This window comes from Bombina bombina, chromosome 4 (genome assembly GCF_027579735.1).
Source record: "Bombina bombina isolate aBomBom1 chromosome 4, aBomBom1.pri, whole genome shotgun sequence".
In the NCBI taxonomy this organism is placed as follows: Eukaryota; Metazoa; Chordata; class Amphibia; order Anura; family Bombinatoridae; genus Bombina; species Bombina bombina.
This window is the reverse complement of record NC_069502.1, coordinates 701,841,399-701,865,410: the sequence shown is the minus strand read 5'-3', so window position 1 is coordinate 701,865,410 and position 24,012 is coordinate 701,841,399. Positions and strand designations below refer to the sequence as shown.

The following is a 24,012-nucleotide window of genomic DNA, read 5'->3' as shown; positions in this document are numbered from 1 at the left end:
ATGCCGGGCAGATTACTATATGGGATCTAAGTAGTTACAGTTAGTGTACCCCAACACCTATGCAGAAGTATTGATGTTCGTAAAAACTGATAGCACATATACATGTAACTATAAGATATATTTGTGGGGGACTGAAATACAAGCTACTACACCCAGCTGCTTACGGCACCTTATAGTGTTAAGGCTAAATGCCGGGCAGGTATATGTATGGGATCTAAGTAGGTTGTTGTACTGTGCCCCAAAATATGTACAAATATCTTATTGTCATGCAAACAAACAATTTAGCACAGTAGTATACAGCCAGCCTCGCTGAGTAATCACTTAGAGGCAGCTACTCTTGCTATCGAGTAAGAATGTCCCTTTGGAGAAAAGTTATGCAAGCTGAAAAGTTAGCCATGAAGCAGATACAGATAGTTGCAGAAAGCACAAGGTTTAGCCTCCGTGTTGCGTGGTATTAGTAAGCTTCAAGAGCATATTAGTAGCATTTCCTCAGGGAATTTTTAAAGTATACTCTCTCAACAGGGTATCATCATCCAAGACAGTCAATAGGCAGCCTATTAGTCAGGCAGTGACAAGGTAGTATACGACCTGTTTCCTTCAAAGTTATTTCTGTGACTGATTCTTAGGAGATGAGCCTCATTGGGTGTTCAGGAACTCCATTCTAGAAATCCATCAGATATGTTTGTTTGCAGCGTGTCTGTTCCGTGTATTCAACACCTATCACATGCTCCGGTCAGCTTGTCCAATGCCGACGCGCGTTTCACCCGCTAGGTGTGTCGGGCTTCGTCAGGGCGTGATGACGTTGGGAGTGCTTCGTCTCCCTTTAAGGTTTGCTTAATGACACGCCCCTATTGAGAAAATCTCACAGTGCTTCATCAGCAATGCTAGTTAATAAGGGGACAAACCCTTAGAAGTATGCGTTGATTCATGCAGGTATAATAATCATACAAAAAATTAAAGTATGCTCATTTAAAACTGCTTACATACTAGGATAAAGAGATCATATATACCTGAAAAGAACAACAATTGGGTATTTTGTTTGTGAAATATTTAAAAAAAAAAAATATATATATATATATATATATATACACACACATCAAAACATGTAATTTACCTATTTAGCCTTATTGGCCCTAAAGAAGTGATATCAAAAAATATTATGATACACCCAAATGGGTGATGTAATATACAAAATGTAGGGGCATATCTGTACCGGGATAAACAATGGACTTGGAATGATAAAGACTACAGTCATATTTTATAGAAAGCATGCCATGTCTATTCTATCGTTTAACCCTTTAGGTGTCTGTGTTTGAAGGATCGTAATCCACCTGCATTCCTTTTGGAGGAGGACTTTATCATTATCACCTCCTCTGTTATTAGTAATGCCTCTGTCAATGCCTATGAATGAAAGGGAGTCAGGAATACAAGCATGAGCATCCTCAAAGTGCTTAGCCACATTGCTTTTGGGATTCTTGTTTTTTATGTCATCCCTGTGCTCAGTGATCCGGTCTTTAATGGCTCTCCGAGTTTTGCCCACATAGAACTGTGGGCAACTACAGGAGAGAAGGTAGATGACACCTTCTGTGTTGCATGTGATGTGATGCTTAAGTTTGTATACCTTGCCAGTATGTGTGGAAAAAACTTTAGTTTTTACCATGTATTTACACGCTACACATCTTCCACATGGATGACTTCCCGTGGATCTATGTGTAGTGAGCCAATCAGTTTGTTTTTTTGGTGACATAAATTGGCTCCTCACCAATTTGTCCCTAAGGTTAGGTGCTCTTCTGGCAGTGATATTGGGGTGGTCTCCCACCTCCTTTAATACCCCTTCATCACTTGTTAAAACATGCCAGTTTTTATCAAGTATAGTTCGCAGAGCTGGCCAATGGCAGTTATAGTCTGCGATCAGTCTAATTGGACCTTGCACAGGTTTCTCCTTTGGTATCAAGAGTTGCTCACGATTTCGGTGGGCTGCCTCATTCAGAGCCCTCTTAATGACTCTCTTCGAGTACCCCCTGTCTTCAAAACGTTTTTTCATTTCTTGTGCGTGCTCAAAGTATTTTGTTTTTGATGAGCAGTTGCGGCGTAATCTGAGAAACTGTCCTTTGGGTATTCCCTTTTTGAGATGGTCAGGATGGTGGCTAGTTGCAAGAAGCAAACTATTAGTTGCCGTCTCCTTACGGAAGTTCTCAGTTTCAATTAGACCCTGATTCAGATTTATTTTAATGTCCAAAAAGGAAATTTCCTTTGTACTGGACTGCAATGTAAGAAGGATATTTTTATCGTTCTTATTCAGAGTATCAACAAAGTCCAGGAGACCCTGTTCAGAGCCCTCCCATATGAGGAAAATGTCATCCACATATCTAAGCCATATGTGGATGTTTTCCTCAAAGAGAGGGCTCTGATACACATCCTCCATTTCCCATGCTCCCAAATGGAGGCATGCATAGGTGGGGGCACAAGTCGCCCCCATGGCTGTTCCTTGCTGCTGTACATATATCTTATTATCAAAGAGAAACACATTGTTAGTCAGAATAAATTCTAACAATTCCATGACAAAATCTGTGTGTTTTTGTGTCTGCGTTCCTCTCATCATAAGGAAGTGTCTGCATGCTTTTATACCCACATCATGTGGAATTGATGAATACAAACCTTCCACATCCAAACAAGCCATGATAGCACCTTGAGGGACCGAAAGCTTATCAATTTTCCTAAGAAAATCCGCTGTGTCCAGGATGTATGATGGTAATGTATTTAGAAAGGGTCTAAGGAAGAAGTCTACATAATTGCCTAAATTTTCAGTTAGACTGCCAATTCCTGCAATTATGGGACGGCCTGGCGGGTGGCTAGCGTTTTTATGTATCTTCGGGATACAGTAGAAGACTGGTGTTATAGGGTGCTCCGGATAGAGATATTTATGTTCCGAATTTGTGATGAGGCCATTGCTTTTTGCCTTTTTTAGAATGTTAAACAGGGTATATTGTAGGGAAGATGTGGGGTTGTATGTCATGGATTTGTAATGCTTTGTATTCAAAAGCTGACGTTTAGCCTCCAAGACATACAAATTCTCATCCCAGAGGACAAGGTTACCACCCTTGTCCGCTGGCTTAATTAGAAAACCTTTTGCATTCATGAGTTCACCTAGAGCTTTCCGTTCAGGTTTTGATAGGTTGTCATCCACTATTCCTATAAGGGATAGTTGGTTGACTTCCTTCTCAACCTGTCTCACGAATATATTGACTGCCGGTACCATTGAGAGTTGTGGCATATATTTTGATTTAGCCTTAAAATCTGAGGTAGTTTTATTGTAGCTAGGAATATTCTTTGGTTGCGTGGGGGTATATTGACTCCCCTCATTTTCTTCGAGAAGGCTTTGGAGAGTCTCTACTGTGGGCATGTCATCTTTAGTGATATTGACATCCTCCACTAGGTGTCTGCTTTTGCCCTTCATAATCTGAGATAATACAATCTTTCGGGCAAACAGATGGAGATCTTTTATAAAGTTGAATTTGTCAAGGTAATTGGTTGGACAGAACGAAAGACCTTTTTTAAGGACCTTGATATGTTCAAGGTTTAATTTAAATGAAGATAGATTTATTATCTGAAGGCCTTCTTCTGCTGTTTTTAATATCCCCTGCGTCCCCGGTATCGCCGAGGTCTGCCCCTGACAAAATTCCCCCGATTCTGGTTTTGTCTCCGTTGCCTGGAGGGGTATCGAAGAGAGTCATTAAGAGGGCTCTGAATGAGGCAGCCCACCGAAATCGTGAGCAACTCTTGATACCAAAGGAGAAACCTGTGCAAGGTCCAATTAGACTGATCGCAGACTATAACTGCCATTGGCCAGCTCTGCGAACTATACTTGATAAAAACTGGCATGTTTTAACAAGTGATGAAGGGGTATTAAAGGAGGTGGGAGACCACCCCAATATCACTGCCAGAAGAGCACCTAACCTTAGGGACAAATTGGTGAGGAGCCAATTTATGTCACCAAAAAAACAAACTGATTGGCTCACTACACATAGATCCACGGGAAGTCATCCATGTGGAAGATGTGTAGCGTGTAAATACATGGTAAAAACTAAAGTTTTTTCCACACATACTGGCAAGGTATACAAACTTAAGCATCACATCACATGCAACACAGAAGGTGTCATCTACCTTCTCTCCTGTAGTTGCCCACAGTTCTATGTGGGCAAAACTCGGAGAGCCATTAAAGACCGGATCACTGAGCACAGGGATGACATAAAAAACAAGAATCCCAAAAGCAATGTGGCTAAGCACTTTGAGGATGCTCATGCTTGTATTCCTGACTCCCTTTCATTCATAGGCATTGACAGAGGCATTACTAATAACAGAGGAGGTGATAATGATAAAGTCCTCCTCCAAAAGGAATGCAGGTGGATTACGATCCTTCAAACACAGACACCTAAAGGGTTAAACGATAGAATAGACATGGCATGCTTTCTATAAAATATGACTGTAGTCTTTATCATTCCAAGTCCATTGTTTATCCCGGTACAGATATGCCCCTACATTTTGTATATTACATCACCCATTTGGGTGTATCATAATATTTTTTGATATCACTTCTTTAGGGCCAATAAGGCTAAATAGGTAAATTACATGTTTTGATGTGTATATATATATATATATTTTTTTTAAATATTTCACAAACAAAATACCCAATTGTTGTTCTTTTCAGGTATATATGATCTCTTTATCCTAGTATGTAAGCAGTTTTAAATGAGCATACTTTAATTTTTTGTATGATTATTATACCTGCATGAATCAACGCATACTTCTAAGGGTTTGTCCCCTTATTAACTAGCATTGCTGATGAAGCACTGTGAGATTTTCTCAATAGGGGCGTGTCATTAAGCAAACCTTAAAGGGAGACGAAGCACTCCCAACGTCATCACGCCCTGACGAAGCCCGACACACCTAGCGGGTGAAACGCGCGTCGGCATTGGACAAGCTGACCGGAGCATGTGATAGGTGTTGAATACACGGAACAGACACGCTGCAAACAAACATATCTGATGGATTTCTAGAATGGAGTTCCTGAACACCCAATGAGGCTCATCTCCTAAGAATCAGTCACAGAAATAACTTTGAAGGAAACAGGTCGTATACTACCTTGTCACTGCCTGACTAATAGGCTGCCTATTGACTGTCTTGGATGATGATACCTGTTGAGAGAGTATACTTTAAAAATTCCATGAGGAAATGCTACTAATATGCGCTTGAAGCTTACTAATACCACGCAACACGGAGGCTAAACCTTGTGCTTTCTGCAACTATCTGTATCTGCTTCATGGCTAACTTTTCAGCTTGCATAACTTTTCTCCAAAGGGACATTCTTACTCGATAGCAAGAGTAGCTGCCTCTAAGTGATTACTCAGCGAGGCTGGCTGTATACTACTGTGCTAAATTGTTTGTTTGCATGACAATAAGATATTTGTACATATTTTGGGGCACAGTACAACAACCTACTTAGATCCCATACATATACCTGCCCGGCATTTAGCCTTAACACTATAAGGTGCCGTAAGCAGCTGGGTGTAGTAGCTTGTATTTCAGTCCCCCACAAATATATCTTATAGTTACATGTATATGTGCTATCAGTTTTTACGAACATCAATACTTCTGCATAGGTGTTGGGGTACACTAACTGTAACTACTTAGATCCCATATAGTAATCTGCCCGGCATATAGCCTTACATACTAAGGTGCCGCAAGCAGTAGGGTGTAGTAGTCTAATTTTTGTCCCCCATTCTTATCCTGCAGTTTACACACATGGCTCCACAGGCCTGTGAAAATAACCACATATCATGTTTATAATTTCTGTTTTGGTATAGACACTATCCCCTGACCGGTCAGGTTTGTAACATAATATGTTGTATTTTTTATGCTACTTGATATCCATATAAAGAGATCATATCTACCTATTGGGTTTTTTGCATTTTTCTATCTTTGTATATATATGTAATATACAGAAAGTGCCAGAGAGTTCTCTCCTTTGCAGCTACACAAGCCTTTGAGGCTGACACATGATTGGGAATTCGATTTGTGATGAAGTGCCAATCAAAAAAGCAGTATGGTGGGCGGAGGGACGACGCAAAGAGCGACAGGATTAAAAAGGTACAATTTGGCTAAATTATTCATTTGTAAAAAAAAAAAAATATGAATTAAAGTATACCTAATTTAGCAAAAAGATTACTATGGCGTTACCGGATGCACTAGAGTTTACATTCACTTTAATTAAATGTCCAGTCTTATTTCGCAACAAATGTTGGCAAGTGGGTTAAACAATATATACTGTTAGTTTAAGTTAATTATGTAATCTTACATCGCAAACAAATGTTGCTGGAATTTTTGAGTTCAACATCCTTTTAAATGAAATATAAATCAAAATTGACAAACACGTGGCACGTTATTTTATCACTAGCAACACTGCAAAGTTATGTCTTTAGCCCCTACAAATGTGTTAAACACATAATTAAAGTACCCCTTGGGACCCACTGAGCACTGCAGGTCCCAAGCAGAAACTGATGCTGACCCAGTTATCAGCGCCAGTTGCACAATCCAGCCCTTTAAACTACTAGTAGGTACAAAAAATATATAAATATAATGTTCCAACTTACGGCAATATGTACACAATTTTTCTACAAATGTAAAAAATGCATTTTACAGTGAAAATACCATAAATAAATGTGCTTTTTGTCTAAGAACACTGTACCTTCTTCAAGAAACTTGATGTCAGATGTATCCAAGTTATGATCCCGTTCAAATAACTGCTTTCCTGTTTTAAGAAAACATTGATATAAATTAAAAGTAGAATTCATGCATTTCGTTATGTGCTAAACCAGGGCTTGAAAAATTTGATCAAAATCTATAAAAAAGCCCATACACTTAGGAGTCAGAAACTTTTGGCCATCCCTTTATATTTATATATTTTACTTGCACACACATTATACAATAACCCCTTAAAAGTTAGATTTGTATTTCAGCAACACCAAATTAAATTTTAGGTGCAGCTGGTAGTGGAAGCTATGGGACACCTATGGGTGTCTTGGGAACCAGGACCTAATTTTAAGGTGTCACTGACTCCCTGACACCTAAGTTTGTTAAGCACCGTTTTAAACAGCTTTTTTATCTTAAAAGGGACAGTCTAGTCTAAATTAAACTTTCATGATTCAGATAGGGAATGCAATTTTAAGCAACATTCCAATTCACTTTTATTATCCTATTTGCTTTGGTCTCTTGGTATTCTTTGTTGAAAGCTAAAACTAGGTAGGCTCATATGCTATATTTCTTAAACCTTAAAGGCCTCCCCTTATTTCAATGCATTTGGCAGTTTTTCACAGCTAGAGGGCATAAGTTCATGTGTGCCATACAGATAACATTGTGACCACACCCGTGGATTTACAAGTGAGAGGGCGCTGATTGGCTAAATGCAAGTCTGTCAAAAGAACTGAAATAGGGGCAGTCTGCAAAGGCTTAGATACAAGATAATCACAGAGGTAAAAAGTGTATATATATATATATATATATATATATATATATATATATATATATATATATATATATATATATATATATATATATATATATATATATATAATATCTTACCAGTTAATTTATTTTTTCCCGATTGCTCATCTTCCTTTTGTTTTTTTCTTTTCATTTCTGCTTCTTCTGCCTCAAATTTAGCTTTCCAGCTGAGAAAGTTTTCAATTGTTACAACAGTTCCATGGAAACACACCTAAAAGAGAATAGGAATGGAACACTACATTAAACGAGAGAGAGAGAGTAAGAGAGTGAGAGTGAGTGAGAGTGACCGACCGGCAGAGAAGGTCCTATTCCAGCCGGTGAAGTCTTCTTCCAAGCGACCGACATCTTCTTCCAAGTGGGGACCACTTCCTTCTTCATCCAGGACCAAGTCGGCGCGAAGATGAGCGCGGACTGGCGACCGCGGCGGATCCTCTTCGTACGATCGCCGCCGTACACTGAATAGTGAATTAAAGGTACGCATTTAAATATGGCGTCCCTTGCATTCCTATTGGCTGATTTGATTCTTCAAATCAGCCAATAGGATGAGAGCTACTGAAATCCTATTGGCTGTTGAAATCAGCGGCAATCGTAGGAAAAGGATCCTCCACGCACCATGGCTCCGCGGTCGCCGGTCCTGCTCGCGCTTATCTCCGCTAAGCGCTGGCTTGGTCCTGGATAAAGAAAGAATTGGTCCCCGCTTGGAAGATGATGTCGGCCACTTGGAAAAAGACTTCACCGCCTGACTTCAGAAACGGTGAGTACCTATTTGGGGGTTAGAGTTAGGATTTTTTAATTTTTTTTTTTTTTTTAAGATTATGGTTTTAATGGGCAATCGTAAAAGAGCTGAATGCCCTTTTAAAGGGCAATGCCCATCCAAATGCCCCTTTAGGGGCAATGGGTAGTTAGGTTTATTTATTTTGGGAGGTTCGGTGGGTGGTGGGTTTTACTGTTAGGGGGGGACTTAGAATTTGTATTAAATGCAAAAGAGCTGTTTAACTTAGGGCAATGCCCTACAAAAAGCCCTTTTAAGGGCTATTGGTAGATTAGCATTAGATTAGGGGGCGTTTTTATTTTGTGGGGGCTTTTTTATTTTCATAGGAATTAGGTTTAATTTTTTTTATTTTGGATAATTTTGTTTATTTTCTGTAATGTTAGACTTATTTTTGGTAATTTTAGAAGAATTTAATTTTAGGTTTATTTTTCTAAGTACTGCTAGTATTTTTTATTTTAATTATAATTTAGTATTTTATTATTTTATGTAATTTGGGGTTAATTTAGTGGGTGTTAGGTTAGGGGTCTTAGTAATTAAATTACTTATTTGCGTTGTGCGAGTTTGGCAGTTTAGGGGTTAATAGATTTATAAGGTGTGTTGCAATGTGGGTTAATGGTGGATTAGGGGTCAATACATTTATTATAAGGTAGTTTGTAATATTAGGGTTGGCAGATTTAGGGGTTAATACTTTTACGAGGTAGATTGCAATGTGGGTGAATGGTGGATTATGGGTTAATAGTTTAATTAGGCATATTGTGTTGTGGGGGGTTGTCAGTTTAGGGGTTAATACATTTATTATTAGTTGCGATGTGGGTGGATTGCGGATATAGGGGTTTTACATGTCAGGTTTATTTTTGGGAGGCGGCTTAGACCTTTACGGGAGATTTGATTTTTTTTTTTTTTTTTTCCTTAGGCATTGGAAGTTTCTAAAGTGCTGTAAGTCACTGGCGACTCCAGAAATTAGTATTTACGCATATTTCTGGACATCCCTAGTTTATCCGACTTACGGCACTTTATGAACTGCCGGCGCCGTATATGTAATACCCCGATATGCAAGGTGAAATTACGGGTGACGCGGGTTTCAGCAGTTACACTGAAGCTTGCGCCGCATATGTAATCTTGCCCTAGGTGAGTAATCATACAGAAGAAAAGCCACATTCATACCATGTGTACCCTCACATACAAACTAGCGTCAATTTAAAGCACGCTAGCTTCAATTCAAAGTTAAAATTAAAATAAATCCAGACCTAAGCATCACTACTTCCGTTGATCTATCCTCAGTATAGTGGCCAGTGATGAGGCTGACTCAGATCAAGTGCTAAATCTATTAAAATTAAAACAAGGCATTCACAATACCTCACTCTGTAACAGCTAAATACAGATGCGTATCCACAGTGCCGGAAAGAATTTGTGCCCGTGGTCAGCAATCGCCCCTTGGGCTCAGATCTGAATTTATTTTTATTTTAACTTTGAATTGAAGCTAGCGTGTTTGTGAGGGTACATATGGTATGAATGTGGGCTTTTCTTTTGTATGATTATTCACCTAATATGTAGAGTATATTTCACAGTCACCTTTATATAATATTGTTTGTCTCTGTTATACACTATTCTGACACTGTGTGTTTGAAAGATGATATAAATTCCTAAATAGACATAGGATGATCACATTGGCATTACAATTAGCTGTTTTTTATATTATTTTTGTATCATTTTTATATTGCTACACATGATGTTTATTTATATATGTAATTTCCTGTGTTTTTTGCACACGCTGCTCATTGATTGGAGTAACTTGGTGGGAGTGGTTTGAGGGTACATTTAAAAGTTTGGTTTGTTTTTCACTTCTTGTTTTGTTTAAGGAAGGTGCCCGAGTGGTCCCGAAACGTCACGTATGGAATAAAAGACACTTTTTGCTGAAGACCAGTGAGTGCTTATTGTTTAATTTTTTGGTACTCTGTGAAAAGAATTACTAGGCTAAAAGAAGCTGCACCCAGGTGGTAAATCGCCATAGAACAGGCTAACAATGGTATTGAGCTGGTTGTTCGTTCCTGTGAGTGTGCTTCTCTCTGTGTGTATTTAGTCTATTTAGTATGGGAAGATGGGGAATCCTGATGTGGACTCCTTGCTCAGTGTGCTTAGAGGAATATGGCTACACGTCACTGACGAGACCCAATGAAGGCCAAAACGATTGTCTGGGGTTGATGTGTTCCTTGTTCAGAGAGGAGTTGCCTGGTATTTCTGCACTGGACTGACCATAATAGGCGGGATCAGACTGATATACTACAGGAAAGTTAAAAGCATTACTGGGCTAAAAGAAGCTGCACCACCCAGGTGGTAAATCGCCATAGAACAGGCTAACAATGGTATTGAGCTGGTTGTTCGCGCGTGCGTGTGTGTGTGTATATCCCATATTTGATAAAGTACCAATTAAGACAGCTGAAACAATTTTAAAATTAGTTTTACTAAAAGAAAAGGCCGTTTGTACACAATTCATCCCCGCTGAACATATTTGTTTAATGTCTTATAAGGACAACTCTCAGAAATCTACTGGGTTGAGTTTGAAGGGACAGAAAAATCAAAATGCAACTTAAATGGATCGGATGAAATTTAAAACAATTTTCCAATTCACTTATATCTTAGGAGTGTGCATGTGTCTTTAGCAATCAATGACAGCAACTATTTATAACAATGCTATAAACATTGCTGCAGACACTGCAGCCTCTGAATGCTTGACTCATGCACTCTCCTAAGATTCTACCAACCTGCCTAACTTTACTCTTCAACAAATGATACTAAAAGAACAAGGGAAATTTGATACTAGAAGTAAATTTAAAAGCTGTTTAAAATTGCATGCTCTATCAATCATAAACATTTAATTCTGTCTCTTAAAATGCCATTTTTTACTTTAAAGGGACAGTCTAGTCAAAATTAAACTTTCATGTTTCAGATAGGGGATGTAATTTTAAACAACTTTCCAATTTACATTTATCATCAAATTTGCTTTGTTCTCTTGGCATTCTTAGCTGAAAACTAGCAAAATCCAGGAGATCATAATATTTACTAAAGATTACAACTTAAAGGGTCAGTAAACCTTAAAAATAATGTTATATAATTCTGCAAATAGTGCAGAATTATATAACATTATATTAGCCAAACTTTGTAAATCATAATATTGCCTTTTTATTTTGTAAAAATACCGCTGTTTTACAGACCCGCTCTCTGTACTCTGCTGAGCGGGTCTGTTTTTACTGAGCGCATCGGGCCAGCTGTATAGTCACAGCCCGGCCCGACCGCGCCATTAGACACAGTGCAGCTCGCTCCTGCTCTGTCTGACAGCGGGAGCGAGCTGCACTGTGTCTAATGGCGCACTCGGGCCGGGCTGTGACTATACAGCTGGCCCGATGCGCTCAGTAAAAACAACAGACCCGCTCAGCAGAGTACAGAGAGCGGGTCTGTAAAACAGCGGTATTTTTACAAAATAAAAAGGCAATATTATGATTTACAAAGTTTGGCTAATGTAATGTTATATAATTCTGCACTAGGTGCAGAATTATATAACATTATTTTTAAGGTTTACTGTCCCTTTTAAAGGGACATTCTACCATACAAAATAGAGTGTACTATTTAATTAGAACATTTTATGTTGAAACTAAATTTCTTGTGTTACACTCCCATTCTGCTACAGATATGGACTATGACTGGAGCATATGCATGTATGTTTGCTTATCATATGCTCAACAGCTGTATCTTCAGCAAGTGTGGAACAGGGGCACAACATTGACAATGTACTAAATACCCTTGCAGGAAAAAAGAATAACATTAAATTTGTTAAATAAAAAAACAAACAAACAACAAAATAGAGCTATTTATTTTACACAAGAATGTCAATTTAAATATGGACTTAGACATATTTTAAGCAGAAAGCTAAAGGGATACTCAAGTCAAAATTACACTTTCACGATTCAGATAGACCATGCAATTAAAAAAAAAATAATACTTTCCAATTTACTTCCATTAACAAAATGTGCAGCCTTTTTATATTTACACATTTTGAGTCACCAGCTCCTACTGACCATGTGCAGGAATTCACAGAACATACATATATGCATTTGTGATTGGCTGATGGCTGTCACATGATACAAGAGGATTGGAAATAGACATAACTGAAATCTGTCAGAAAAAAAAAATCTACTAATCATTTGAAGTTCAGACTAAGTGCTATTGCATTATCTTTATATTATGCATTTGTTGATTATGCAAATCTACTGTATTTACTGGTCCATTAAAAACTATTGAATTGTTGCAACACACATTTTCATGCTATTACATTGACAATACAGGGTATTAATGTCTGCATAACCATACAGTTATTATATTGTAGCAATTACCTTTTCAGCTTCTTCAGCTTCTTTTTCCTTCTTTAATTTCTCCTCTTCTTGTCTGTTTTTTATTAGGTCTACTATTTCATTTAATCTTTCTTGAACTGCAGATACTAAAGTGAATATCATAACCATTCCAAGGTTTTCTTCAGCCTGTTAGATGTATAAAATATCTATTTAGTACAAATAATAAAAAGCAACTAAAATGAAACACTTTGAATTTGTCACTAAAAAAATAAAGGTTTTATTACTCATAAAGAAAAAAAAAATCTTTGTAATATACTTTTATTGTTTATTTTGCCCCCTTTTCCTGTAATTTAACTCTGAAAACTGTGGGTTTTCCAGTTCTAAGAATTGGAAGTGCAGACCACAGGCTTCATAAGCCCAAATGTGACCCATGTTTCTCCCAAATTGGCCTCAGTAGAAGCAATAACATATTGTTAAACAATACAAGCTTTGCCAACAAAATGATAGTGGCAAGCCTGGTCTACTCCAATAACTAGTAATATAAGTGGGGGTAAGTTTAGCCATTGAAAAACTATTGCCTCAAACATGGTTTTAATGTATTCAGAATGTTTTCACACACTGTTAGTATGTTAATGTGTTGCAACAATAAAATTCTTTTATGACCTTTTAAATGGACACTGAACCCAAATTTTTCTTTCGTGATTCAGATAGAGCATGCAATTTTAAGCAACTTTCTAATTTACTCCTATTATCAATTTTTTTTCCATTCTCCTGGTATGTTTATTTGAAAAGCAAGAATGTAAGTTTAGATGCCGGCCCATTTTTGAGAACAACCTAGGTTGTCCTTGCTGATTAGACAGCACCAATAAACAAGTGCTGTCCATGGTGCTGAACCAAAAATGTGCTGGCTCCTTAGCTTAGATGCCTTCTTTTTCAAATAAAGATAGCAAAAGAACAAAGAAAAATTAATAGGAGTAAATTGGAAAGTTTACTAATATTGCATGCTCTATCTGAATCATGAAAGAAAAAATTTGGGTTCAGTGTCCCTTTAAGGATTATAATTTGTTTTAAAAACATAGGACTTTTCACCAAAATGGGAATAAAATCTCTCAAAGTCTCAGACTTTCCCACTAAGCAACACTAACCCAGGTCACATTGATATAAACGCATATGGTTGGTTAGACAATGTTTACATGAACATACTTGTACTTTTTTTTTTATAAGTTCTCATGTTTGTAAATACATATTTACATAAAAGCTATTTATGTATCTCAGCAGTGTGAAGATTTCTGTTGTGTCCATGTTAATATGAAGTATTGGAGCTTTTAACATATGCTACGAAAAGTGAAAAAAAGTTGAGGGCTCCTAAATGTTTGAAGCGTGGACTAAACATTAGGCTGACTAAATGTGTTCATAATCTAGGCGCAAGCACAAAGAAGCACTTGTTTCTTATACCAGCCTTGCTATCTCCAGGCAGAGTACAATGGTTCTCTGTGCACAAGCAACTCGAGGAGAAGACAGGGTTGGAAATCTCCTGTAGTCGCATAAATTGCAAACTGAAAATACTATACAATGTTATCCCCAGGAACTATTTAATAAGCGCATAACCCAGCTAATTTAACCGAAACTGTAGCCAATATTAAGATAATATTAAATAATATTACAATTTTTTCACAATATTTGTTGCACAAATTATAATGAAATTTTCACACTAAGTGATGACCCCTGCAAAGAGGTAAGGCACACAGTAGAAGTGCACTGCACTGCAGGTCCCAAGTGGTGACTGCTGCTGATTGGATCAGCAGCGCTAGTTGTGCGACTAGAGCTGCTGATTGGATCAGCAACGGGTTCCGCTTGAGACCTTTAAATTTACTACCTCTAACAAAGTAGAGCATTTCATTTTTTATACCAATATGGCACTTTAACACTTCCTGGTTGACTAAACCTAAACAACAGCTTTGCACAAACACAGAGATAGTAACAAACAACCTGGCAAGGTACATTTGACTTTGCATGTTGTGTATTATTTGGAAGTTATGCTAAAAACATTTAGACTTACTTGCTGCTCCAGCAGACTTAATAAATCTGAAGCATCACCATCTTCAAGATTCTCTTGTGCGGCTATTTCATATAGAGGAGCTTTATCTGGGTAGGATGCTACATATGTGAACTTGAGAGTGACTTGTACATCTGAAAAATAAAACAGCTATTTATGCTCTAGTTCAAAATAAAACAGATATAATTATTTTTTTAAACAAACTATTAGGGCATTAAGGGGCAACTTTGAAAATGCAGACCAAAAAACATTGTTAAAGGACCAGTTTACCCTACATTTGTCTCCCCTTTCATTTGTTCACAATTATCCATTTTACCTGCTGGAGTCTATTAAATTGTTTACAAATAGATCATTTACCTTTATATCGGTATTTGAAATTGATGATTTTTGCCGTGGTATCCCTACCTATATTTAAAGTTTCTATACTTAAGTATATGCTATAGAAAACTGTGTAAACATAGCCACCAGAAGAATTTACACTTCCAACAGGAGGTAAGAGAGATACCGGTAAGTTGTAAAAAGTTAATTTCCAATTGTTCTCTCTGTCTGGTATACAGAAAGAGTTACGCTAAGGACACATTTGTGTGAACAGAAAGTGATAAAAGGGAATTTGATTTCCCTGCAAGCTCAACCCATTTTAATGGCTTGTGGTGTCAAAGAACAAAAAAAAAAATTTAATATACAAAAATAAACTCAAAGGAGCAATTTCTCAAACATTTTATACTCTGCTGCTGGTATGACAAGTTATTGGAAACGCATTAAGTGAAAAACTATTTTACAAAAAAAATGTGCTTCTGTTGTAAAGTATATTTTGCTGCAACAATTGCTATTTACTGCATGTTTCAAATGCAGAGTATTAGAACAGTTGCACTTCAGTTTCATAAGATTATAAAATATATAAAAATGTCTAGTTTTTTGCAACAGTAAGAGATATCTTAAAAGGTTTACTATTTCATACATACTCTCATCTTCTTCTCCTGCTTCTGAGGATACAGTAATGGAGAAACTTGCTGGAGATGTGGATAACACTGCAAGAAACAAGAGAAAAATAAATAACATTTTATTTCATACAGAATGCTGGTGCCTAGAAGCTAACTGTATACCCGACCACTAGGGACTGTGATGAGAAGAATGTGTGGTAAGGTTCCACATAATCCCCCTTACTGCTATATTTGGGATTATGCTACAGATTAATTCACTGGGTTTCATTAAAGGGTCAGTAAACATTAAAATTAATGTTATATAATTCTTAAGACTAAGTGCAGCTCGCTCCTGCTGTCAGACAGAGCGGGAGCGAGCTGCACTTAGTCTTATGGCGCGGTTGGGCCGGGCTGTGACTATACAGCTGGCCCGATGCGCTGAGGAAAAAAAACAGACCCGCTCAGCAGTGCCCAGAGAGCGGGTCTGTAAAACAGCATTTTTTGCTAAAAATAAAAAGGCAATATTATGTTAAATAATGGTTGGCTAATATAATGTTATATAATTCTGCACTATGTGCAGAATTATATAACATAAATTTTAAGGTTTACTGTCCCTTTAAGCAGTGTGCATTAGAGGTGTATGTGTGTCATTGGTTAGTGGTCCAATGTGATCCTAGGAGAAAAATAAAACTTTACAGTGATATAAAAGGATGTCTACAAGGTGGATTCTACATGCTATAAAATTTCAGTAATACAAACATACATACAACTGTAATTAATGTATGAGCTATACTGCACAATTTTGTTAGCAGGTTGTACAAAAATGACAGTGCCCTTATTGCTGAATGTGGGTACTTAATCAGCGCTGCATGGGTTACACAAACACAGATTCCCATTTTGCATGTGTTGCCTTTAGATTGTAATCTTTTGTTTTAAGCCTCGCTTGTATCCTTTTACGAAAATGTATTAAAATTCCCTGATAAAGTAATGTTTCTGCTTAGCCATTTACTGCAATTATATGGCATCCAAAGGCTCAAAAACAGTTGCAGCAATAATTTTGGTCAAACATGTCTTATTTGCTCTTACATCAGCTGCAAAGCATTATAAATCACCCATTATTTTACAATATGTGCATTTTATTAATTTTTTTACACCTATTTATTCTTATTTGGTAGAAGGTTGGTTCCATAGCTTCTGGTGACAGCCTCCAAAGGGGCTGGGGACCGTACAGGAAGTGGGTGTGTGCAAACAAGTGTACAGAGAATGGGTCTTCACTAATGCACCATATTTGGCAAATTTTTATTTTATCTCTATTAAAAAGTACTGTAATTTAAAAGGCAAGTATAAAATACTTAAAAAGTAAATATAATATATGTATTGCATTATGTCTTACAATATTGTGTGTGTATAGTTAGTGGTCATTGCTATGCACTGCCTTTCTTTCAGTTGAGGCAGTATTTTTTATTTATTTTATTTTTTATTCCACTAAGTCAAAAATAAAAACAAGTACAAATACCACTACTTTAAGGTAGTGCAAAGCAATTACTACTATATAGACTTTTACATTTTCTTATAATGCATAAAATGAAAGGTGTTTATGTGCATATATAGTAGTCATTAGTATGCACCACCCTACAGTTGATACAGTTAATCCCACAGCCCAAAATAAAATTTAACTTGTCTTTTAATATGTACTAGTTGGTAAGCCTGCCCAGAGGGCAGTCTATATGTTGTAAATACAAAAAAATAGTACAAAAAAAAAAAAATAAACCCATTATCCAAATTAAAAAAAAATTAAACCTACTCCATATGAAAATAAAAAGCCCCCCCCAAATAAAAACACCCCCTAATCTAATGCTATACTACCAATAGCCCTTAAAAGGGCCTTTTGTAGGGCATTGTCCTAAATTAAACAGCTCTTTTATATTAAAAATAGACAAAGTCCCCCCCCCCCAACAGTAAAACTCCCCACCCACCAAAATAAAAAAACTAACACTTAAAAAACCTAGCCTACCCATTGCCCTGAAAAGGGCCTTTAGCTCTTTTCCACTGTCATTAAAAGGGCCTTTAGCTCTTTTCCACTGCCATTAAAAGGGCCTTTAGCTCTTTTCCACTGCCATTAAAAGGGCTTTTAGCTCTTTTTCAAAGTGCCCAAAAAAAAAAATAAGTAAAAAAAAAAAAAAAAAACAACAGTAAAGCCGCAAATAGGTAGGTTTCAGAAGTCCAGCTGAGAAGGTCTTCTTCCAGGCGGGTCCATCATCTTCATCCACAGCAAAGGCGGCACGGAGGTCCGGAGCGGTCTTCCCAGATGTGGCGATCCTTGGCGGCGGTGGTCCTCAGCAGCAGTGGAGGCGGTCCTCTGCGACATGGAGGCTCCTCTTCATCCGTGGTATACTGAAGAATGCAAGATACCGCAATCTATTTGGGGTACCTTGCATTCCTATTGGCTGAATTTTTCAAAACAGTCAATAGGATTAGAGCTACTAAAATCCTATTGGTTGTTCAAATCAGCCAATAAGATTTCAGTAGCTCTCATCCTATTGGCTGATTTTGAAAATTTCAGCCAAAAGGAATTAAGGGTACCCCAATAAATATGGGGTACCTTGAATTCTCTCTTCAGTGTGTGGCAGATGATCGCATGAAGAGGAACCTCCACTCCTTCGCCGAGAACCGCCGGCGATGACTGCCGCCAAGGATCTCAACTTCTGGGAAGACCGCTCCGGACCTCCGCTCTCCGCCGCCTTCGCTGTGGATGAAGATGATGGAACCGGCTGGAAGAAGACCTTCTCCGCCGGACTTCTAAAACCGTGAGTACCTATTTGGGGCTTTAGTGTTAGTTAGTTTTTTTTTCAAATGTTTTTTTTTAACTTAGGTTTTTTTGGGGACTTGGAAAAAGAGCTTAATGCCCTTTTAAGGGCAATGCCCATACAAATGCCCTTTTCAGGGCAATGTGTAGATTAGGTTTATTAATGTTAGTTTTTTTTATTTTGGGGGGTTTGGAGGGTGGGGGTTTTACTGTTAGGGTTTTTTTTTAATGTAAGAGAGCAGTTTAACTTAGGGCAATGCCCTACTAAAAGCCCTTTTTAAGGGCTATTGGTAGTTTAGCATTAGATTTGGGGGTGTTTTTTATTTGGGGGGGGCTTTTAATTTTCATAGGGATTAGGTTTAATTTTTTTATTTAGGATAATGTAGGAGTTAATAGTTAAATTAGGTTTTATGCGTTGTGGGGGGTTGGCGGTTTGGGGGTTAATAGATGTATTAGGTAGTTTGCGGATTTAGGGGTTAATAATTTTATTAGGTAGTTGTTTTTTTCTTAATACTTTGTACGGGCGCTTAAGTTTTTTTTTTTTTAATACTTATTGCGTGTGGTTAGGTGTCTGTTGGCGCTCTACAAATAACCGATTATACTAATAATAATTTTTTCATACTTATTGCAGGCAGTTTTTTTTTTTTTTTAATGCTCCGTTTGCCTTCGCTGCATCCCGGTGGATTCCAGAAATGGCAGGGTGATTCTTTCATCACCCTGCCATTTTCGGAATCCACCTGGATGCAGCCAACATTCCTTTGAGGATGCGTGCGCAACTGCCAATGGCGACGGACATTACAAACACAATTATAGTATAGATGTGTTTACACATATATACATGTAAGTGTGTGTGCATAACCCTCACAATACACTCTACAATAAATATATATTGCAAATAGTGCCTCTACTGAAAGGCAGTTGAAAGCAATCCCAACCATTATAGTTGTGATTTTTATTATTTGATTTAGATATTTCATTGAAATGTATGGCTTTAAACCACCTTTCATAAAAAGGTACTATTGGTAATTATTTTTGGTGTTTTATTGGTAATTATTTCTTAAAATAGCTGTCAAATCTTATGCAAGGCAACTACAGTGCACAAGCTGAAAATCTCTGTTTACACATGCCTAATAGAGGACTTCTCTGAGAAGATCATGTGATAGGATGCACAAAGAAAACCTGGGTTTAAACATTGCAGCTCTATTTGCACCTAGCAGGCAGTGGCTTAGAAGAAATTCAAAGTTCTTGTTTAGAGTGAAAACAGGTACATTTTTTGATTTATACACATAGGCTTTATTTTGCATGTTCTTTGCGGTCATGTAATTTTTATGTTAATTCAAACACTGTTTTATGGCCATTGAATCCCTTTATTGCTGGGTCTGGTTACTCAGGTACCTCCTGCTTGTATCTTGGATTCTAAGAACAACTTGGGGCCGATTTATCAATGTCTGGCAGACATGATACGCTGTATCGTATCATGTCTGCCAGACATCGCTGCATTTAACATTGCACAAGCAGTTCTGGTAAACTGCTTGTGCAATGCTGCCCCCTGCAGATTCGTGGCCAATCGGCTGCTAACAGGGCGTGTTAATCAACCCGATTGAATAAGCCTCAGAGGCGGCGGACGAGTTAATTAGCAGCGGTCTTAAGACCGCTGCTTCTTAACTCCTGTTTCTAAAGGCTTACGCGGAAACAAGGGCATTTGGGCCATGATAAATCGGCCCCCTTGTCTCTACTGCTTACAAAAACCATAGCAGACTTATTTATATTATTATAATTAATAGAAAGAGCAGACCCATGGCTTTGTGGTCCCTTTATCAACTACACACCCACATCAGAACCAGGGTCCTGAAGCTAGAGATGTGCATTTGGAGTTTTTGTGAACCTCTGAATGCGGAAGGCCCTTCGTGCTGCTCGGCTATTTTCATTGCAGAATTAATTATTGTCCAACAGCAGCATGCTAAAATCTGGATTTGACCAGATTTTAGCGCCTTGCTGTTGCACAAGAATGAATCCGGTGTACTAAAATTTTCCTGGACCTCATAAGAATTCTGGACCGCCCAGCTGTGTGACCGCAAATTATTTCACTATGCACGTGCTCCATTGCGTCACTGCATTACCCAGTGCGTCACCCCATTCCAATTGCCACGGTCCAGCATTCTTATGGAGTCAAGAACAAGTATGAGCAAAATTTGAATAACTATGCATGCGCTACACCACAGAACCTAATCTCTAACCACACATATATACAATATGCACTGTAATTCCCCCACCTTCACTATTTTTTTTTGCCTCTGCTTGGGGGGTTCAAGGGGGGCGCCCCACCGATCCTCTGGCATACATACTGTATACAGGTAGCCCTCAGTTTACGCCGGGGTTAGGTTCCAGAAGGAATGGTTGTAAATCGAAACCGTCGTAAATTGAAACCCAGTTTATAATGTAAGTCAATGAAGTGAGGGAGATAGGTTCCAGGCCCCTCTCAAAATTGTCATAAGTAACACCTAATACATTATTTTTAAAGCTTTGAAATGAAGACTTTAAATGCTAAACAGCATTATAAACCTAATAAAATAATCACACAACACAGAATATATAATTAAACTAAGGTAAATGAACAAAAACATTTGCTAAACCTAATAAAATGATCACACAACACAGACTTCACTTGCATTTTTCTGCAAACAGTTCTTTCTATGCATTCCAATCTGGACTGATTTATAGACAGGAAGATCTTGTTCCTTTGAAATCTGCTCAATAGCTCAGATCTGGTTAAACTGATTAATTTCAGCTTGCTTTGCTGCAACACAAGCGGACAGCTCCACCTACTGGCTATTTTAATAAATGCACTGCTTCTCAATGCTTTTCAATAGCAGTCACATGACTGGAAAAAAAGGTTGTTATTCTGAAACGGTGTAAATTGAACCGTTGTAAAACGAGGGTCCCCTGTATATGGTTGATGCAGTAACTCGAGGCACATGCGCTCTGAGGGGATTTGCAGTCAGACAGCTGAGCGGTGTCACTGGAAGTGACGCGGTCCAGCATTCTTCTGGTTCAAGGAAATGTTTAGAACACCAGCAATGAAAATAGCTGAGCGACACAAAGTGCCTGCCACCTTCTTCAGCATGAAGAGGTTCACAAAACCTCCCAATGCACATCTCTACCTGAAGCCCCTGTTTGTTGCAAACGAAGATCGGATCAGTCTCCAGGGTCTTCATTTCTTCTGTCAGCCTTATACCCATATCAGATCAGACCTGTCGTCTTCCCGCCTGTCAGGTCCACACCACTATTGGAACATACAACAGATTGGAGTCCAGTTCACTCCTAGGTGCACTTGAATTAACACCAATGGCACCCGAACTAAACACTTCAGTGTATCTTCATAAAGTATCTCACACCAGTTCTTGATGAAAACGTTTGGCAGTCAAACAACTGCATTGCAGTCCTACAGTTAAAATATCTGATGCTTGGGTAATAGAATCATGAGTGAGCTTTTTCAGCTGTGAGCAGATAGTAGTTTGTAATTGTAATGTCACTAATTCTGACCACAAAACTGCCAATGACCACATGGGTGTTAAAGATTTGCCAAAACTGCCAATGTGCATTGCATTGCATTGCATACCCCCCCCCCCCCCTTTTTTTAAAAACTAAAACAGGAGTTGACAGACTTATGTAATGTGAAACATAGGTGCCATTTGTGATATATAGGAGCCAGCCACACGTTTTAAAACATCAGGAGAGGGTTTATATAGAAAAACGATGCCAACATTAAGTTTACTTTTCAACACAGAACAGCAGTCGTGACAGGTGTTCTGTCGTAGTGAATGTGTACTTGTGTACTCCCAGTCACAGCGTACTGGGGTATGCCTGACCGTTTTACCATTTCGCCATGCAAGGTCTATGATGACTGATGCTCTCTGGCACCGAAAGAGTGTCAAGAACAGCTCCCATAATGCACAGCATCATGACAAGCAGAACGTGGGACCAGATGTAGAAGCTCTCACCAGTGAACGAATCCGCATAGATGGACTCCAGAGCCTCCAGCTCGTTACGCTGCTCCTCGCTGTAGTCTGTCATTATTAGCGGGCCATGGGACGCACTGCTGGTAGTTACAGGTAGAGGAGGGACCCGGGTTCTCCGCTCCAAAAGGGCGAGATCTCCTCCAGGCCGCTGGCCACGCTTGAGAAGGGATCGGTGGCTCGGTCATCGAAAGGAATGCCTGGCACCGGAGCCACGCCCCGAAAATACGTGTTAACCCTGACTTTCCTAATTAGGGGGTAATACATAAAGTCACAAGCTGTGTAAATACCTATTGCGTGTTATGTCTATTCCACATCCACAGAAGTGATTTTTACTAAAGAAATTCGGGAAATGTAAGTCCAGTATGTGATAGTGTTTTATTAATGATTGTTCAGCTCACACGCCTCATAGCAACCCTAGCATGCTGAATTCCAAAATCATTATTAGCTCCCAATTGCTTTTATTAGCAAAACATTAATATTTGGCTACAGTGTTATTAAAAAAAGTGTGCAGAAATAAAGAAGTTAAAAAAAAATTCCCGAGCCATAGCGTCAATTCTGGAAAATGAATCACGCACGATTAGTTATGTCTAAAGGGCAAATAATGATGACGTAATAAGGAAATCGCTCTATCTTTTCTTGAACACTCAACGGGAGATGTAATGAGGGAAGATTTTAATGTTCTCACTGACCTATTTTAAAGGGACATGAACCTCAGCAGTAAATATTGGAGAACATGGAATTTTAACAGACTTTTCAATTTACTTCCATTGTTTAGTTTACTTTGTTCTCTTAGAATCCATTGTCGAAAATAATATATAGGTTTAGACGCAGCAATACAGTACTGAGGGTTAGCTGGTAATTGGTGTACCCACATATTACTTTTTTATTGGCTCAACAGATGTGCTCAGCTAGCGCTCAGTTTTAAATTGCTGAGTTGAGTTTATGTGTTTCTAGGCTTACCATAATTTTTAAAGGTGAAACTGGGACCACCTAGTGCGGTGCCAGTGGGGGTGTGGTCAGGGGCGTGGTCAAGGGACGTGGCGATTACGGTTCATTTAAAGTAGTAGCTTTTATGTGCGTTATGTTTCGTGGATACTCTACCCTTCCTCAGTCAAACAACAAGTGAATCACACAGTTTAAATAGACCATAACACCCCCCCCTAGTGAAAAAGGCACCATTACGTTGTCATGGCAACCCATACACAACATTGCCAAATAAATCATTCATCTAAATCTCAGATTCTACATAATGCCAAACATCAGGCATAATAACCAATTTCATAAAATAGTGACAATCGTATACATCAAACAATTTAATATCTGCAGTGTAATATGTGTTTTATGTGTCTAATTAAGGAACAGAACCGAATACTGATTAGGCATAAATACAACATTGAATGTAATAAGTCAAAAAGAAACACGTACCTGCTAAAGCTGTTTAAGAGGCTACGCTATACCATAACGCAAGAAGTTTACAGCCAAAATGCTATTCTGCATAAAGTAAAGCAAGATCCACGCCAAAAATCCTACCTG

General features: G+C 38.3%; 1 protein-coding gene across 1 annotated transcript in view; it reads right to left on the bottom strand.

Moving 5' to 3' along the window:
* The window catches only part of RWDD1 (RWD domain containing 1), a 35,255-nt gene extending 12,589 nt beyond the window's left edge, over window positions 1-22,666 (bottom strand). Inside the window, exons 1-6 of the mRNA XM_053710884.1 lie at window positions 22,462-22,666; window positions 15,697-15,762; window positions 14,738-14,868; window positions 12,721-12,864; window positions 7,639-7,771; window positions 6,746-6,808 (exon numbers count right to left, since the gene is read on the bottom strand). Coding sequence (XP_053566859.1) covers window positions 6,746-6,808; window positions 7,639-7,771; window positions 12,721-12,864; window positions 14,738-14,868; window positions 15,697-15,762; window positions 22,462-22,534 — 610 coding nt within the window. The 5' untranslated portion in view covers window positions 22,535-22,666. The remainder of the gene's footprint in view (window positions 1-6,745; window positions 6,809-7,638; window positions 7,772-12,720; window positions 12,865-14,737; window positions 14,869-15,696; window positions 15,763-22,461) is intronic.
* Window positions 22,667-24,012: the final 1,346 nt, after the last annotated feature.